Source organism: Orussus abietinus, unplaced genomic scaffold, assembly GCF_000612105.2.
Source record: "Orussus abietinus isolate OABI.00-Male unplaced genomic scaffold, Oabi_2.0 scaffold132, whole genome shotgun sequence".
Lineage (NCBI taxonomy): Eukaryota > Metazoa > Arthropoda > Insecta > Hymenoptera > Orussidae > Orussus > Orussus abietinus.
In genome coordinates this window covers 52,731-72,575 of record NW_019394292.1, presented here as the reverse complement: position 1 = coordinate 72,575, position 19,845 = coordinate 52,731, and the positions used below count along the sequence as shown (strand labels likewise).

The following is a 19,845-nucleotide window of genomic DNA, read 5'->3' as shown; positions in this document are numbered from 1 at the left end:
AATTTTTCAAATTCGTAATAAGAATTAATGTAGAACTTGGAACCGACGTGCATTACTGGCCTTGGGGGTATACTCGTCTCTCTCTATGGAGATCTAACGTGTTTCTCTAGCGGGAGAGAGAACTCTTTCTCCAGTTTTAATTATTCTTATTATCGCTTTTGGAGCCCCTCTCGTTTTTACTGGTAGAGTATGCAAGGTTCGACCAATTAGGAAAAAGCTTGGGTAAAATGATGGAAATAAGAAGAGTGGGGAGATCCGAGCAACCCTTCCGACGACTCGGCGGAGTATTAAAATCCCGTGACGCGTCGCGCCGTTCGTCAGTCGCGAGCGTGACGTCGCGCGTGCTGGATGTCTCCGAGCGGCCGCTCACCTGAGAAGATTATACTCCTTTAAAATCGTGCTTTTTACCAGATTCCGTTTTTTCTCGCCCTTTTCACGGTATCGTCAACATGGTGAGGGCACTTGCTGCAAGACAACTCCCCATGCTGGCCGTGCCGAATTCGCTTTATCCACTCAACAAGAGCATGGATGAAGAGATGAAGCGGCTCTTCGATAATCTCGACATGTACACTATTTCAAAACCTACCGGTAAGTTCCTCATCCTTTATACCTTTGTTTTCCCTGGAAAGGTGAGTCAAAGTACCAAAGTACGAGAACTTTCCACGCTGCGTTCGGAGTACGCATAAAAATGAAATTTATTAAAAAGCCATTTCGAATGATTTATCATATTCAGTCCTTTCAAAAGTAATGCTCGATCTAATTATCCTGAGATTTTTGTGCTTGCAGTTAATTTCGATTTTTTTTTCGTTGATAAATGTCGAATACATTAAAGCAAAGTCCCTGTATTGTTAAAAAATCGTGATAAATTCCTGAAACGTGTTTAAATTCTTCTCTTACGTTTTTGAGACGCTTATGGACGTATTTAATATGCATGCTTTTTAAGTTTGAGCTTAAAATGTGTTTCCGCTAGAATATAAAATTCTAAACTCGTTTACAAGAATTGCGTACTGATTTAAATCATTGTTGCAAATTTTACATTCCTGTACAACTTTGTGCATGTAAATTGCAGAAATTTACTAGCGTATTTGGTACCGTGTAAAGTCTTGTTAATAAAAAGATCGACTAGTGAAACACATTTTTTTGTGCACGGATTTGCTAGGAGCCATTTTGTTAGGTTTTACAAGTAGCATGAGAAAAATATGTGAGATTTATTCCCCACTATTTATATATGTTTATATATTTATAATTTATCTATTATATATATCTAATTTAAGTGCGATATGTCCGGGCATCTTCTATCATCGATGTCAACAGATCTTTTTTTTTATTCCAAAACTGACATTGGTATCTTATTTCATACATTTTGCTACATGTGTAGAATAGGTCGGGTTACCTGAAACAACTTTTTTTCCTCGAGCTGCCTTTTCGTCACTAATACGTCCAGGGTCTTTTAATTAGGGAAACCGAGACAAAATATATCCGGATTATTCATTATTCGAAGTAATAAAATATCTTGAAGCTTATAGACCATGAGCTCCCGTGCCGTTAAAACATTTAAAATTTACTCACTTCCTCGAGCGTGTATGAAACGTTAAGCTTATTCTTTGAAAATCATTTTGATTATAATGAAAAGAAAAAAAAACCTTGAATTTTAAGACTTAGGTACCGTGGAAGTCCTGAAAAGTGTCCTTGAATATTTTATAATTAAGAAAAATGTTTACAAGCCTATACAATATGGGCGCGGTCAAGTATACCTGGGGGAGCAATGAAAGCAGTAAAAAGTTACATGATTATTATAGTGTATTATTTTTTTTATTTAAATCCCTGGTTCAAGGTCATCGACGGTCCACGTGCAGAGAGCGAGAGCTGCGTTAGGGTCGATTTAATAGGGACTTTCACTCGAAAAGTGTCCTTATCGACTTCGTTTGTTACGACGTCTTGTCACTTGATACATCGTTTCCTCTCGCCCTCTCACGTACGCGTATTTCGTTTCACACTTAAAACGGGCCTGTACCGCATTTTGACACGTATTAGGGCGGGTGCGTGTGCCCCCTTCCTGTGAGGTTCCTTTTCAGTCGACATCGATGGCCCTCCAGTAATGGACGAGTTATGAATCCACTCGGTGGAAGGGCGACAATCTATCGACGGTTTGTAAACAGTCGGGATCTCGTAACCTTCGAAAGTTACGACTCGGTTAAAATGTCCGGCTCGTTCTTGGTCCTCGGTTTTCAACCAGCTTTTTATACCAGGCTCGCGTTCAGAATTATCGAGGATGGTTGGGTTTTCATTTTACATCTACGACTTGCGTGAAATTATTTCTAATAAGATCTACCCGTAATGGTAATCTTAATTTGTATAGAGAGCATTTATGTTAATTAATGCCAACGCAGAGGTAGAATCTATTGTATTATATATAATGATAATGTAGAGGAAGTTCTATTTCCATTTATGATCGTAATATACGGTAATGTAATTTTTGTAAATTAATGTTAATGCATATATATCAATTTATATAGTGGGTATTTATATGAATTAATATTAAGGCAGAGAGTAGGTAGGCTACGCTTGAATAAACATTTTCTTGATAAATGATTTTAAATCTGACGGCGAAAGGCGTATATTATACGTCTAACGTTTGGTTCAGAATTGCTTGCACGTGTTCATGAATCTCGCCCATACGTCGAAGGAGCTCAGCAGTCAAAGGGTTAGATTTGTAGGACTGTTTATAGAGTTATATCTTGATTGATATCCTCTATTAACTAATGTAATTTTTATAAATTAATGTTAATGCATATAAAACTGTAATGGTGATATCAATTTATATAGTGGGTATTCATATGAATTAATATTACGGCAGAGAGTAGGTAGGCTACGCTTGAATAAACATTTTCTTGATAAATGATTTTAAATCTGACGGCGAAAGACGTATATTATACGTCTAACATTTGGTTCAGAATTGCTTGCACGTGTTCATGAATCTCGCCCATACGGCGAAGGAGCTCAGTAGTCAAAGGGTTAAAGAGATTTGTAGGAATGTTTATAGAGTCATATCTTGATTGATATCCTGGACATTAGTAATGCAGGCGATGAAATTGATAGCGCTTGTTTTCTTTTTATATTCGATAAAGATTCTAAAATAAGACCGGAAGGGTATATCGATGTCTTGGATGAATTTTTCATTCTTTTTTCTTTTTTTACCTAACCTCAAGTTTGCGTTGTTAATTTCCGTATACGTTTAAGACACTTTTGGGGTTTATGGGGTCGAGAAATTCGATCATCCTAATGTTGCCTTTCGCTGCTCAAGATAAATATTCTACGTAAAGTACCGGTGAGGTTGCCGATCTCGATATCAGTATTGTAGTTTTTAGTCGGTTTTAATTAGTTTTTACCGTTTGAGGGAAATGGAAGTAGCTGGAACAGTTTGCTACGTATTTTATTTCCAATTTGCGGTGGATTTGCGGCTTCGGTTCTTTTTATCGCTAAATCCTCGTAAGTCGGTAGTCCAAAGACGCGTCGGCGTCCTTTGATCTTCCGATTCGCGCCTAAATCGGGATTGTCTCCTCGGCGGGCTCTTCTGATCTCCGATGTTGCGACTGGACCTAATGGAATGTAAAAACTCTGTAGGAATTTGCGTTCTTTGGATTTTTACCGGCTTTAATTCCCGATCACGCCGAAATGGTGACTGACCGACATTGACTTTTTGTAACTGTTTACACAATAATTGTACATCCGAGAAACTCACCAAGTGGCGTCGCTTGTATCTATTGGGTTGACAACTAAGAGATTGCGGATTTTTTAATACCATCTATCGACAAAATCCGCAATCATTTAATTGCCAACGCAATATTTCTATTTTCTTTTTTTTTTTAAATTAGCTTTGAAACTAAGTATACGGGTTTATTCGGTATCCCAATTTAACATCGAACGATGCCTACGTCACACATTTCTAGGATAATTTTTGGCATGTTTATACCTTCGGAAACTCCGATTTAGGTTTTAATTATTTTATTTGTGTTTTAATTATTTTATTTAGGTTTTAATTATTTTATTTAGGTTTTAATTATTTTATTTGGGTTTCAATTATTTTATTTGGGTTTTAATTATTTTATTTAGGTTTTAATTATTTTCTTAGGTCTCTGGTAGATGCGCGTCGCTTGTTCTTCTCCATTACCTAGAGCTTTGCTTCTTTAGAAATGAGGTTTCTACGTCTCCGGGTTCTAATATATTATTCCGACAAAAGTGGCTCTTCTTTTCTCCGTTTCTCGAAAGTGCCTTGTCTTCGATAAGTGGCCTCTCCAAGAAATCGCTCACGACGCTTTTCTACGTTTCTCGAAAAAGAAGTGTCTCGTCTCGATAAGTGGCCTCTTGAAGGGGGAAAAAAAAGGAAATACTTGTCACGTGGTGAGAGTCCTGGACCGTAGTTTACGGACTTTATTACGACAGCTGTCACTTTTCTAACCGACCTCAAAAAACGAAGGAGGTTCTCGATTCCACCCGTATATATTGTTTACTTTTCATGTACGTTCACGTATAACTTTCTCCCTAATAATCATATTTTGTTTACGTTAAAAATGTCGTGGGTTAACCCCTTGAGTACGGGGCCCTTTTGATATATGGGCGAGATTCATCCATACGTGCAGGCAATAATGGACTAAACGTCGAACGCCCTCAGGCGCCTCTAGTGATCGAGGGGTTAAATAAATAAAAATAAATATAGGGGTTTAACGGAAACGAAAAGCAACGAACTCCCAAGGTTTTTCGCAGGAACAGGACATTTGGAGATGAGAAAAGAACACGTTTTGGGGGCTGCCTTTTACCGAACCGTCCCTTTCCTTCCTTTCTTCCCTTCTTTCTCGAGGAAGGATTTTTAGGCTCGCCAGGTGGTCGCTTCTGGAACAGATAAACGGGGTCCTCGACCATTGTCGATAATCGCGCACGTGGATGGTATTTGCAATTTTTACGACGACCTCCATGTCGGTTTTAGAGGGGCAGTAAATAAAGCCAGGGGGCACGCCAAGATGGCCGCACGTGGAGCGCCCGGCCGCCATCTTGGTCTACCCTAAGCTTTATTTACTGCTTCTCGAGGCCTAAAATGGGAGCCGGCTCGTTATCGCTATGACGCGTGCTACGACAAAGGACCTCTTTAGAGAATAGACACCCGAAACTTTAGCCTGTCCTCTTTGTCTCCGCGGTTAATGTTTTTCTCTTCCCGTGGTTCTGTGTAAACGTTGCGTGCCATTGGCCTGTCCTCTGACCATCGGGGTGTTAGGATATATATACGGCTATGTTGTCCGAGAAATTTGAAGATCTCTTTCGAGAGAAGGAATAGAGCCAGTTTTGTACGTGCATATGTAACATTATTTTAGTGATTGCATTGAATTAAGTAATACGTTATCCCTTTTCTTTTTTTTTTAAATTTACGAGTCTTGTGTTGATGTCTCCTGACTATCGAATTAGGATATGGCTTTGTTGCTCGAGAAATTTGGAGATCTCTTTCGAGAGAAGGATTAAAGCCAGTTTTGTACGTGCGTATGTAACATTATTGTAGTGATTGCATTGAATTAAGTAATACGTTATCTTCTTTTAATGAGAATTTACGAGTCTTACGTTAAGCAGTATATGAGATTTTCCGACTTGGAGAAATCTTCACGTTCAGAGTTGGAACTGTCTATTTGGGTACTTAAGGTGATGTGAAAGTGTGATATGTATGTATATATATAAAATCACACTATCATATCACCTGAAGGGAGTATTATGCAAACGAATGAATGAAAGAAATTAATGAACTGAGGTGATATAATGTTTAATTTCCATTTGCAGCCGACGACATCATGGAGGAATTTCGGCACAACGGGCAAGATTTCGAATACTGTCCAGACTTTGAAACCACCGTACCGCGAAATCCTCGTCGGAAAAAGAACAAGAAACCGATACCGAACGAATGTGTCTTTTGCAAGAACAATGGGGAATCGGCCGACTACTACAAACGCCACCGTCTAAAGGATGCAGAGGGCAGAGTTTGTTGCCCTATTCTCAGGTAATACAGTATATCGATAATGTCCTATTCTCAGGTAATACAGTATATCAATAATGTCCTATTCTTAGGTAATACAGTATATCAATAATGTCCTATTCTTAGGTAATACAGTATATCAATAATGTCCTATTCTCAGGTAATACAGTATATCAATAATGTCCTATTCTCAGGTAATACAGTATATCGATAAAAATGTTCAATACCTTTATCGATAAGATCTTGAAAAATAGTTTACTTGTACCATACTCTAAAACTATAGTACACTTGTATCAAACTCTAAAACTAGTACCATATTACCGAAAAAGATTGATCTTAAGAATTTGTTGTTTCATTGTTCTAAAGCATTCTAGAAGTAGTACCCATATTGATACAAGGATTGACCTGTTGATATGTTAAACTTGTGTAACTCTTGCAGGGCGTACAAATGTCCGATTTGCGGTGCATTTGGGGACCGTGCACACACTGTGAAGTACTGTCCATTAAACCAAAATCCAGAAACGGTGGCGACGTCGAACACCCTGAAGATTATGAGGAACTCTTCTGGAAAGAGGCGAAACAAGCAGAACATCTCCCAGGCGTCCTATCCGCGTCTCTTAAAGACCCAAAATGTTGTGTAAAAACTCGTACACCGGTTATAGACATCTAATGGCAGCATTTCATATTTCACATTCCATCGAGAGATCTTATAATCTTTGTACCTGCTAATATGGATCATTGGTAAAGTTATAGATTTCTAAAAGTGAATTACGTTCTCATGTTGTGTGACATCTCTCTCAATGGCATCGTAAAATATCGCGAAAATGTGCTTCAGATTTGAAAGACATTTCGAAGATTGCGCTAATTGCTCCTGAGATTAAAGTCTGACGTCATCTAGATTATTTTTAAGAAAGACCAAAGATGCCTTGAACGCTGTACTGATACAATTGCTTCTCTTCGGGATTATTATGCGAGACATTCCTCTTTTCTTATATGAGATTGTAATTTGCTCCTGTAAAACTATTCTTCAAGGAGTAGTTGTGATTAGTTCAGCTAAGTACCGAGAACGTTACATATTGGCTTTTCATGTAAACAATTTCTTCTGATCGGGTAAACGGTTACTTAAGAATCTCATTTGAACATCCGATTGATCGGTACCTTTAGCAGCTGCAATAGAGGTTCTACTGTATAAATAATAGGATGCTTGATGTCAAAAAGTCCTCAATCGGGTAATTTAAGAGTAATTGCTGGCAGATTACCGTTGTGAGTTATTCTTAAATTAATGGTTTACCTCGACGGAAGGTTGCTCTCATTCCACAGTACTGCAAGTAAAATCCTTGTACGATCTTTGCCCCCCTACTCCAGGAAAAGTATTAACTAGTATTTAATCACTTTACCGATATTGAAATGTATAAAGCAGTACGTACATGGTTTTAAAGAGGTACCAATATGTCGAGCAGTTGCCAAATATTACCTTGTTTACAATTGCTATGTATTTAGAGGGAAAGCGTAATGATCAGGGCGTTCCAAAATGATGTGCGATACCATTGTTAATGTACAGCGATCGCCAGTGCCATCTAGAAGTTACCAGTACACCAAATCGTAGTGTTAAGATTACTCTTAATGATTTACCGATTACGTTTGCGGTGACGACAACCGAGTGATTTCAAAATGACATTAGGCCGCCGTAAGGTAGGGTAGGATGACGGTTCCTTTTTTTAAATCGGAGTTTCGGGATATATCTTTCTATCGTGACATATCCCATAGATCCTCTGTCGAAAGACACTTGTGATTGGTTTGTGAAGGTGAACCTTATCAAGGTTTGACCGATGATACTCTTAGGTCTCTAAAAAGAGAATCCATTGCTGTGCGCTAACTTTTTCCTACGACAAGTCAATCGCACTCGCGTGCGTTACTCTCCTGATGGGCTTTCCTAGATTTTACAGATTACAACTTAATCATGAGGTTACCTTGATAACATTTTGATAAGAACCGTTTTCCTGGATTAAAGGTCGTGGCTCGTTGTTCCATTTCAGATAAATGCAAGTTGTCACTTTAACGGATATGTGCCGGCGATAGAGGCTTTGTGCAAAAGTTAGTCTTACGTATCGTTGAGAACTTTTATTCAAGGGTCTTACACTTTACTGGGCGCGTTAAAATTGAAAAGCTTGCATTTGTTTCTTAACTTTCTACAACGTTGCTGCGGCCTTTCCTTCACATTGGCGATATTGTTAGGAATGAGTCAAGGACGCGAATGTTTCTTATATTCTTATCACACGTATCAGCTCGAAATGTGAACCAGCTTTTTGATTGTCCCATAAGTAGTAGCTTTCACGGAATGTAGACGTATTTGTTTTCGAGGCAGACCTGTTAATTCCTTCCCTATTGTAATGTACGCAATTACTGAATCGTTGTAGACTTAGACATCTACGATTTTTAAGGGACTTCTCTCAAAATTCCGCTCAAAAAGCTAATAATGACCGGCTAATAACCTTGGCGTATTTCCTCCGGCAGAAATATTAAGAAAATCATGAACGACCGATTCCGCAAAAGATAGAACAAAGTTCCTAAACTCGTTGATCATGATGTTCCAAATTAAATGCCACTGATTGGCATGTCACTTCTCGATAATTGTATTCCTCAAATCTGGTTCCCATGTAATTCTCTGCTTTCCACGGTTTTTCTTTTCCTTGCTATTTTCAACCCTGGAGATTCGATTTTATCATTCCTCGCGCATATCCTTCCTTTCTAAACGGACGGCCATGAGATTTCCAATGAAATGGAAAATTGTAACCTAAGGATCTGTCATGACAGTTCGAAGATGTCGGAGAATATCCTGGACACGTGGGTCTCGTTCGAATTTTTGTTTTGCCGGACATAATATAAAATCATATATGAGACATATGGTCAGACATAATATGAGATTTCCAATGAAATGGAAAATTGTAACCCAAGGATCTGTAAAAGAGAAATATCTGTCATGACAGTTCGAAGATGGAGGATATCCTGGACACGTGCTCGTCCGAATTTTTGTTTTGCCGGACATAATATCAAATCATATATGAGACATATGATCAGACATAATATAAGATTACCAATGAAGTAGAAAATTGTAACCCAAGGATCTGTAAAAGAGAGAGAAATATCGGTCATGACAGTTCGAAGGTGTCGGAGGATATCCTGGACACGTGGGTCTCGTCCGAATTTTTGTTTTGCCGGACATAATATCAGATTGCGACTAAGGAGCGTTGTTTTTATTTATTTATATTTATTTGCGTACTCACGATTTTTTAGTGGCGTACCACACGACGCCGAGTTGTCTTTCTCGAGAACCGATTTTCCGATGAAACTGATTAACATATTTCCATTCAAACGGAACATCAACCACGGACGTACCCAGGATGTTTTCCGACATGCTCGGAAAACATTGAAGTTCGCGATTATTCCCAAATTACTTTTTAATGCGTCTTCGAGGAACCCTAGGATTTAATTTATGAATATGCCGTGTTATTAGTTTAACGAGTTGCGAGACCCATTTCTTGGGGAACTTACGACTAGGCTTTATTCCTTGTTGCCACGTGTTTCAGTATTTCCATTTTATAACTTTTATTGACCCAATTATTTGCTTTGAAATTTCGAGCTGTCAACTTCAATATCTCGCGCCATTGCATTATTAAAAAGTGACTTTCGGGGGTCGGGTCAAGTTAATAATTACTGTCGCGATTGATTAATTTTAAGCGGACGTCGGGCTCGGTGGGATTTGATTGTTTAAGGGGCGTTCGAGAATTTTCTTCTATGTCGATGTGACGTAGGGGATCTTTTGTTTTTGAGAAATCGAAAACGTGCCTTTTCACAGTACACACGTGCAGTGGAGATTTCGTAAGAGGAAATAATTGAACGTAGGAGAATATGGAAAAAAGAAAAAGAAAAATGCCTCGACTCGACGTCACGTTCTACCAAAAGGGGCTTTGGCATTTTACATTTAATTTACGCGAATAACTTTAATCTAAGTTAATATGAAAATCGCGTTAAATATGTACCTCAAAGTAATGCCGGTCGAATTTTGTCAGAAGGATTCCTCTGTGTGTACATTGTTTAAATTTAAAATCTACCATAAACTTGGGTACAATATATGGCGCTCAGATTTACATATTTTGAGTGTCTTCAAGTGGGATAATCTTTAACTTTCTTGAAATTCTCAACAAAATTCGACAGCCCCTATTGGTTTGTAACAATTAAGCGTTAAATTGATAAGAGAGGATTTATATCTTGTTACTTAAAGAGTCCCGTTTAAGACGATTTGCTCAAGAATGGACATTCGAATGTTGAACCTGGTACGATATATATATATATATATATATATACATATAATACCTATTAATAATGTTGATCCACTTATGTATACGCGGTATGTACTTGTAAGTAAGCAATTGTTAAGATAATCCGTGGTACGTTCACGTAATGCGGCTTCTAAGATTGTTCCTATAATTGATTATATAGTAGTGCGTTAGGTTTTTATAAACAACGAGGTGTTTAAGAGCGACCTGTCAATTGAAAAAAGAAAAAGAAAAAAAAAAAAAACGAGCGGAGATACTTCTCTCTTCATAGAAGTTGAAAAGGAGTTTTTGAGGGCACTTTTTAGCCCCCACGTTGGTGATCATTATCTCAAGGAAATGTGTGTGGGAGTGCAATGAAAATGCAGGCTTTTCCGAAATGTGTGTTTATCCCGCCCGTGTGTCTTTTTAATTTTCGAAATGCAACGCGCGCTGTAACAAAAGTAATTTTTCCACGCCTTCGCAGTTCACGGCAAAATTGTACAAAAGAAACTTAATTTCCTTATCGGCGCTCGGACGGTTGTCGTTAAATTTTCTTTTTTTTTTTCCCCTCCGTCGCGATAGGAGTCCGGGTGACCGAATGAAATAGATTTTAATTTTACAATGTCGGCTCGTGCACGATTTCGGCACGTGTCGTAAATAGGCTTGGTAATTTCGGCGATTATTAAACTAATAATTTGTACTTCTGTACGAGAGATAGAGATAGAGAGAGAGAGAAAAACGATGTTTTTTATTTTTCATGTTGCGCGCGCACACACATCCGTCGCGCAGAACTTTCCTCGGGTGTTTCCTTTCATCTACTTTAATTAATAATATTTCGTGTCGCGTATCCTGTAACGTAACTTTTCTGTATCTTAAGTAGAAAGAGTGGGACCTGTCGTTAGTAATATATTTTACTTATTTAACCGGTCGTCCTTCGTATGTAAATTCATTTTCTTACGTTTAAACAATGAACATTCGAAACGAGCTTTTTTGTTACTTTTGTTTCATACCTTTCATGAGCGGTCCTTTCCTCTCGTTAAGGTGATATGAAAGGGTCTCATTCTAGTGGGTTGATGCATCAGTAATGGCGTGTTTAACATATAACATAACGTGTAAAAAAGAAATAAATAAAATACGCCATTATGCATCAAACTAATATGTGAATATATTTATGCAATTTTTCACTAATTTAGATGCACCGAATCTTGGAAAACTTTCAACACGTGATTTTGTGGAGGCTCTAAGGAACAATGCGGTGCTCGTGAGATTTAATTTTTAATAGAAAGAATTTTTTTATTTCTCCCAGATTAGAAGCAGGAATAAATTATTCTTTTTTTTTAAGGGAAATTTTACGAGCACGTGCCGAAGTTTTAAATTATTCGGTGCACAACCCAATTTGGAGAATAGTTTTATAAATATTTCTACGTTATGTATATATATATAGAATGACCCTTTCATATCACCTGAGTCCGATACCTTATCTTTATATTCTTGTTTCATCCTTCCTTGTAAAGGCGTAATAGAAAAAAAAAATATATATATATAACGTCACTATTATGACGTCAGTAATTTTGCTCTTTTTACATTTTAGCTTCTAAGTAGTACTATTAATCGCGCTAGTTTTAAACATTCTTTCGGACGAGTGTATTTACATTTATTCGATTAATTCTTCCTTTGGCGGTAAAGTTCTGATTGATATCAGAAAGTTCGATAATGTGTGTGTATGCGTGTGTGTCAGATATTGTAATTATACAGGGCACGGTAAATGCGTGCCTCGATTACGTGCCAGTAATTGAATGTACTGAAATAACTGCGGTTACTTTGATTCCCAAGTAGATACGCTTTTCCAGGAATTCAATGATTTTCATTGTAAATGGTAAAAAATCACGTTTAGGTCAATTGCCAAAATTAGGGTACAAGTGTACGTAAGAGCATATTTAACGCTCGTGTATTTCGGAAGGGGATAACCTGTCCATTTAATTACACTTGTCTGGTAAATGTGACACAATGGTAATGAGCTTGATGCCATCGCGTATGACCTTATCATTTCGTGGATCTCGGTAAAATAAATTATTGAACATCGCGTGTAACGCGGGATGTCCGACTTTTTTATGACAACGTGCATTGCTGGATGTGCGAAACTCTGTACAGTCGGTTAACAAGTGCGAATCCAGGTACATCTATTTTTTCTGCCAAATGTGGCATTGACCTACTTCGAGATTTTTCGAGAAAATAAATTATTAAACATCGCGTGTAACGCGGGGCGTCCGACTTTTTTATGACAACGTGCATTGCTGGATGTGCGAAACTCTGTACAGTAGGTTGCCAAGTGCGAATCCAGGTACATCTACTTTTTCTGCCAAATGTGACATTGACCTACTTCGAGATTTTTTAGGACTTTGCGGATGTCGTCGGCTCGGTGACCGGCTTAATTGCGTGATTACGTGTACTCTGGTATATGTGCTAATGTGATTTCTGCAGTCACGTACCGGGGTACTGCTTACTTTTTACATTTCTACTGTTTATCTGTTAAACGTATATTTTTTTACACTGTGAAAATTACTAGTTAATTAGTGATTAGTATTAAGCGATATTTATACGTAAATTTGTTCACACTGTGAAAATTACTAGTTAATTAGTAATTAGTATTAAGCGATATTTATACGTAATTTTGTTACACTGTGAAAATTACTAGTTAATTAGTAATTAGTATTAAGCGATATGAAAGGGTCATTTTGTATGTTAGGTTGATGCATTAGTAATGGCGTTTTTTTTTGTTACACCTTACGTGTCATGTATAAAATGAAATTTCACGAGTAATCACGTTCTCGGAGCCTTCATAATCACGTGCTGAAGTTTCAAATGATTCGGTGCACCCAGTTTGGAGAAAAATTATATATTTCTTTTTTATATTTATATATAATTTATATGTTGATAATGACCCTTTCATATCACTTGAAGGTGAAGTGAAGCCCCCTTCAAATCAGTCGATTCGAATACAACACTTTTTTTTAAGGGTATTAGACCAAAATGTCCGAAACTTCGACACATCACTCCTGATCATCTAAGAATTATTCTGACACGTTCAAAATTTGGATTTTTGGAAAAAATTTTTTAACTCAGCTCAGACCAGTATCAAAATGGCGTCGAGCTCTCATATTTCGATCGATATACAATTATCGAAGGCTCTGATATGAGAATCGAAAGGGTCAGGACAATTTTACGACAATTTAGAACACTGTGGTAATCGATAAACTCGCATTTGAACGGGATAAAGGCAAAAAAAGTGTTGTATGCGCTTCTATGCTAAAACGATGGGAATACGAGGTCTCGGAGTGAAAATTTAATTGGCCTGGAAATTACAGATGGCACAGGGGGTCTCTGCAATCAATTAGGGCCCCAGAAAGCACGAACCCAGAGGATTTCTGGAGTTTTACTTCGATTTCTTGATATTTATCGTACGAAAACGACAGGTGGAGTATTCCATTTGGTACAATATCCAATATAATTCGACCCAGCTGTCAATATAAAAACGAACGTCGGCAGCGTAGGCATTTGGAAAAATCTTTATCGACGTCGATCAAGTTCCTCGACGTGTTCTTCACTTCACCTTAAGGGGGCTGAGATACTTATTGAAAAAGATGTACTTCCACGAGGAGAAAGAGAAAAGTGAAATCCGCTCCTATGTGTAATTATGCAATTGCCTTTCAGTGGGTTTCATAGGATTGCCCATTGGCTTGTAACAGCCATACAAATTCTGAGTGTAACATGCTCTGGCGATTTTCCATAGTCGGCGAAGCATCCTGTGTCGAGGGAATAAAAAGGGGCTACCAACGAGGCGATAACCATTTACTGGGAGTTGTTCCACGGTGTCGAGAACATCATCCTCTTGACACCAGGAAAATGAGGCTGCCGATCCTCGTTTTCGCCGTCTGCACGGCCCTAGGATATCCCGAGGAGAAGTCAGTCTCGTTCTCCAAGAGACTTGAGGTCCTCGATGTCGAGGATCGACCCTTGGCTGGATCTTCCAGGGCGTTTGGCTCCACGCCTTTGTTTCTCCTCCACGTCCTGAAGAAACTGAAATATCAGAAGATCCCAAAGATACCTACAACAATGGTGTCACCTGGGTGCATATGCGTGCCGTTTTACCTGTGCAGCTCCAATGGCACCATCATCACCGATGGAGTTGGTGTGATCGATGTCAGGTGATTTGAAAATCAAGCCGCTTATACTTGTCTTTGAAGTTGTATACAATTATTTAAAACAATGTCCGGGATAAATATCTCGTGAGCCTAGCAAGTAAAACAGAGCAACTCACCCTTTTTTTGCATGTACAATTTTGTAATGAAATTCGAAGGTTCCAAAGAAGTGGTGGAATAATAAGGCTATACGTACACTTTTGCCGGGGAAGTCAAATACGACTTGACAAATGTTGATACGCGAAGCAATTGGTGTACAATGTTAATGAATACGTTTTATTAGCAGGTATCGACGTTGCACGGGCGATCAGGAAGTGTGCTGTTTTTTACCTCCTAGCACATTAATGCCGATACCTACCGCTGTGCCAACGGCGGCACCCACGATGAGTATGATGCCTGTGGTGATGCCGACAATGCCACCAACGATGCCACCAACAATGCCACCAACAATGCCACCAACTATGCCACCAACTATGCCACCTACAATGCCCCCAACAATGCCACCAACAATGCCACCTACAATGCCCCCAACAATGCCCCCAACAATGCCACCTACAATGCCACCTACAATGCCACCAACAATGCCCCCAACAATGCCTCCAATTCCTATATCAAATTGCATCTGCGTCCCTATACTACAATGTGGTGGGAACGGAGTGGTCATAGTATCAGGACAAGGCATAATAGACCCTCGCCAGCAGATTAGGTACTGTGTGATACCTACCCAAGTGTGCTGCACTAACCCGTACCCAGTGGTGTATCCAACGAATCCACCGATGACGACTACTCCAGCTCCAACAACTACTACTCCAGCTCCAACGACAACTACTCCAGCTCCAACGACGACTACTCCAGCTCCAACGACGACCACCCCAGCTCCAACGACAACCACCCCAGCTCCAACGACAACAATGGCTCCAGTCCAACCGCTCATCTGCAACTGCATACAATGCATGTCCAGTGTAGTCATAATCTGTCCCGGATTTGGGGTAATCGACCCCAGGTATTCTGCCGGAAATCAGGGCTGCATATGCGAAACCGTCAGTCAGGTCTGCTGTGGAGGCGTTCTTTGTCAAGCGCCGACTGGTACCGCAGCTACCAGCACTTTGGGACCTGTAGTCAACTCTGGAACCTCTCAGGCTTGTGTCTGCGTAAAATCTTGGACCTGTTCCGATGGGAATGTTGTCAATATCGACGGAGCTGGCATCATAGATCCTAGATTTAGCTTGTGTCCTGCGGCGGACGAAGTCTGTTGTCGTCCTGAGGGTGTTGCGGAGTCCTTCGAGGTCTCCGCGGCTCTTGGGAACGGAAGGACCCAGGGTTCTGAAGGTCAAGGTTCCACTGGTGCGCAAGGAATCTGCGGAGTTCGTGGGATGACGTACTCGACAGGTAGATACAAATTTCCAGCAACCCGAGCGAAGTGAAGTATTTAAAGTTCCATGTCTCTTTGTGCATATGAAACAGTCTCTGTATATCTGAGAAGTCAAATCGTTGGTGGAAGCTTCAAACGATTCGGAATACCCAGTTAGGAGATAAGCTTCATGGACGATTGACTCTTCAGATGCCACTTTGACATCCCCTTAACGTCAAAATTAGGCTGGCGTTGTTCCCACGCCGCGCATGTACGTCATAAGTGTTGCCCCTGCTCGCCGTTACGCGGCAGCGCGGTCGACTCGGAGTTTGCTGAGTTGTACCGTTTCTCTCTTCAGCACGTGTTATTGTGCATAACAAAGTCTTGTATTTGATTTTTTTCAGGGACTGCTTTATCCAGCGATACTGGAGAGACGTATTTTGCGGAGTTTCCATGGATGGTCGCTCTTCTAGTGAAGCAAAGTAACGGAGCACTCCTTTTCAAATGTGGCGCTTCCATGATCAACACTCAGGCCGTCTTGACCGCCGCTCATTGTGTTAATAAGTAAGGGTCTTTTTATTCATTCGTTAACAATTTTTCGGCGGCAAATGTGTCTCCGTGCATGTCGCCGTAACACGTTTGTGAACTTGTTGAATAAGTTTGGTACTAATGGTGGTACGATAAAAGAGACGTTTCTTTTTTTTACGTAGTGTCGATCCTAAATTGCTGGTAGCACGTTTTGGCGAATGGAACACGCAGAACAATGATGAACCCGTTCCGTTTCAAGAGGCAAACGTGGAGAGTATGGTGATGCATCCGCAGTTTTACAGCGGAGGTCTTTATCACGATGTGGCTGTTCTTGTTCTGGCCTCGGCTGTCAGTTACGCTGTCAACGTCATGCCAATTTGTCTGCCTGAACAGGGAATGGCAATTGCAGCCGGGACTAGGTGTTTTGCGACTGGATGGGGTCGCAATGCGTTTGGTAACTTCTCATAAAATTTTGGATTAATTCCCTCTTTTTTTCTCTCCAAGGAACATCAGATGTTCCCCTGGCGAGCGATGTTGCAAATTAAAATTCATCCTTCCGATACTGCGGATGCCTGAACTAAAACATACTGGCAAAATATCATGAACATAGTGAAAGGGTTAATTATACAGAAATTGTGCGTTGATTAATTACAGAAGGGCAGTTCCAGACTGTGCTTCGCGAGGTCAATCTGCCCATTGTTGAACACTCGGATTGTCAGACCAGGTTGAGGACCACAAAATTGGGCCAATACTTCCAGTTACATGGAAGCTTCATATGCGCTGGAGGAGAGTCCAACAGAGACACCTGTGGAGGTGATGGGGGAGGTCCATTAGTTTGTCCAGACTCTCAAGGAAGGTATTACCAAGTAAGTTGCCCTTGGAAAATCCTCGTGGAAGGCCACTCCATCTTTTGTTACCGTGTTAACTGTAGAATTCACTGTAACGACGTGTATACACGTCGAACGCGGTTAACTGGTTAAGGTGAAGTGAATTACGTCGAGGAACTTGATCAACGTTGATAAAGAAGATTTTTCTAAATGCCTACGTTGCCGACGTTCGTTTTTATATTGACAGCTGGGTCGAATTATATTGTGTATTGTGCCAAATGGCATATTCCACCTGTCGTTTTCGTACAATAATTATTAAGAAATCGAAGTAAACCTCCAGAAATCCTCTGGATTCATGCCTTCTGGGGCCCTAATTGTCTGCGGAGGGACCTCCTGCGCCATCTGTGATTTTCAGGTCAATTAAATTTTCACTCCGAGACCTCGTATTCCCATCGTTTTAACAAAGAAGCGCATACAACACTTTTTTTGCCTTTATCCCGTTCAAATGCGAGTTTATCGATTACCAGAGTGTTCTAAATTGTAGTAAAATTGTCCTGACCCTTTCGATTCTCATATCAGAGCCTTCGATAATCGTATATTAATCGAAATATCAGAGCTCGACGCCATAAAAAATTTTGTTGAAATATCCAAATTTTTAATGTGTCAGGGCAATTCTTAGATGATCAGGAGTGATGTGTCAAAGTTTCGGACATTTTGGTCTAATACCCTTAAAAAAAAGTGTTGTATTCGAATCGACTGATTTGAAGGATGTTTCACTTCACCTTAATGGGCATCTCTAGTGTTGAACGTCGCCGAAACCGTTTTGTATTTGATTGTTAAAAAAGTCCTTTCTACTTTTCTTGAGTTTCATTTCCATTTCATTATAATCATCGTACGGATAAGACATATGGTGTATGTCATTCCGCACATACAATGCTTCATGTGATATGATACATCTGTCGACACAGATATGAACGTCGGTAACGTAGGCAGTTACAAGAATCTCCTTTACCCAAGTCGATTGAACTTATTAACGGGCTTCACTGTATCTTATATATATCCTGTAAACAAAATGATACAAACATTTCTTTGCTTTATCAATAGCTCGGCATGTAGTAAAGATGCAAGCGTTTATTAATTAAGAGGAACTAGGGCATCGGTTACCATCATTTGTTGAACATCGATTCTTGTTTCCTTTCAGGCTGGAATCATAGCTTGGGGAATTGGATGTGGCTCATCGAACATCCCCGCAGTGTATGCCAGTGTTCCTCAACATCGACAATGGATCGACCAGCAGCTTGCTAATTACGGAGTTCTTTAACGACCCGTTAATGATCCCGGAAAGTGCAGAACGATCGTGTAAACCGCTGGCAGCACATTGGGGTCGCTCGTGCACGAGAACAAAGTGCTCCAATTGATTCGATCTAGTCCTCGCATACATATATAAGCGCCGTGTGCTTTATTTTTTCTTCTACTTGTTTTTTTTTTACAGATAGATATAACTTTTTCTACGCCGACCCGTTTAGGAACTGAATAACGCAACTTCCATGCAACTGGTTCTTCGAAATTCGATGATACACCACGTGACGAGTTTCAGACGAACTATTAGGCTGATGCATAAGTAATGGCGTTTTTAACACCTAACATAATGGGTAAAAAAACGCCATGAACCTAATAATTAGGTCCCTTTGACATTTTCATTTTTATAATTCGTAGGAGTCGCTTGAGAATTTGTAAGGACATCGTGATGAGATCAGTATTAATAAGGCCAGTAGGCCTCTCTGAGAATTAGTAAAGGTTGTATATAGACGGTTTCTCAAAATAAATAATGATTCTATGTCGCACGTGAATGGTGAATCTTGATGGCGATATCGTATATGTGTGAGGGAGATACATACATAAGCTTGGGAACCAAACTCTTTGAAGAATTGTGAAAGAGTCTGTTATCGTGCTTTTTAGTATGTCTGTACAAAATATCAATGTCAGAGGTCGGTGATTAATTTTAGATTTTATCCGTTTCCTCGTGGCTCGCGGCAACGAGGTTAACGTTGGGGTCCTTTTCGAAAAATCTTTGATTTGCGGTTAAGATCGTATGATATAAAAGGTTTATTAAAAAAATATATATATATATTTCAATGTGCTCACGCACTTGAACCTGTTAAATGTACGTGCGCGATTCCATGGCTCGTCATTGCTCGTTATTGAGTGTCATGAGGTGCACTTTCAATGAATAACTTCTTACGGTACATGATCTCGCTGAAAATAATTTATCTGAAATTTATCGCACAATTTTCCAGTCGAAGTTTTATGCAGTGGAAATGTCGTAAACGTAACTTCTCGACCCTCTGCGAATAAAGTGTTGCGAGTCCCGTTCTCTTTATTATCAGTAATGATTCATCTAGGTTTTATCATCGTCCTGAATCATTTAACATTCGCCAAAGTTTCCCCAAATGGGAAGAAGATGATGGAGAGTGTTAATTATCATTACGGAATTAGCGAAATCGTGCACGGATTGTCTGTACGTAACTATTAATTACATATTTTGCAATGTTACATTTGACAAATCATATAATTCGTACATGGACACGTGTTCAAGATAATTGCAAACTAT

The 19,845-nt window shown here is 39.5% G+C and overlaps 2 protein-coding genes across 2 annotated transcripts; both read left to right on the top strand.

The window, feature by feature from the left end:
• Nucleotides 1-336: 336 nt before the first annotated feature.
• Nucleotides 337-11,310, top strand: LOC105701582 (nanos homolog 3). Its single transcript, XM_012428443.2, has 3 exons — nucleotides 337-588; nucleotides 5,821-6,037; nucleotides 6,453-11,310. Exons 1-3 carry the CDS (start codon nucleotides 450-452, stop codon nucleotides 6,652-6,654), a joined length of 558 nt encoding a protein of 185 aa, XP_012283866.1. The 5' UTR covers nucleotides 337-449; the 3' UTR covers nucleotides 6,655-11,310.
• A 2,922-nt stretch (nucleotides 11,311-14,232) lies between these two features.
• LOC105701573 (serine proteinase stubble-like) lies at nucleotides 14,233-19,187 on the top strand. The gene is made up of 6 exons (XM_012428421.2): nucleotides 14,233-14,534; nucleotides 14,815-15,917; nucleotides 16,284-16,443; nucleotides 16,590-16,861; nucleotides 17,062-17,273; nucleotides 18,436-19,187. Exons 1-6 carry the CDS (start codon nucleotides 14,233-14,235, stop codon nucleotides 18,553-18,555), a joined length of 2,169 nt encoding a protein of 722 aa, XP_012283844.1. The 3' UTR covers nucleotides 18,556-19,187.
• Nucleotides 19,188-19,845: the final 658 nt, after the last annotated feature.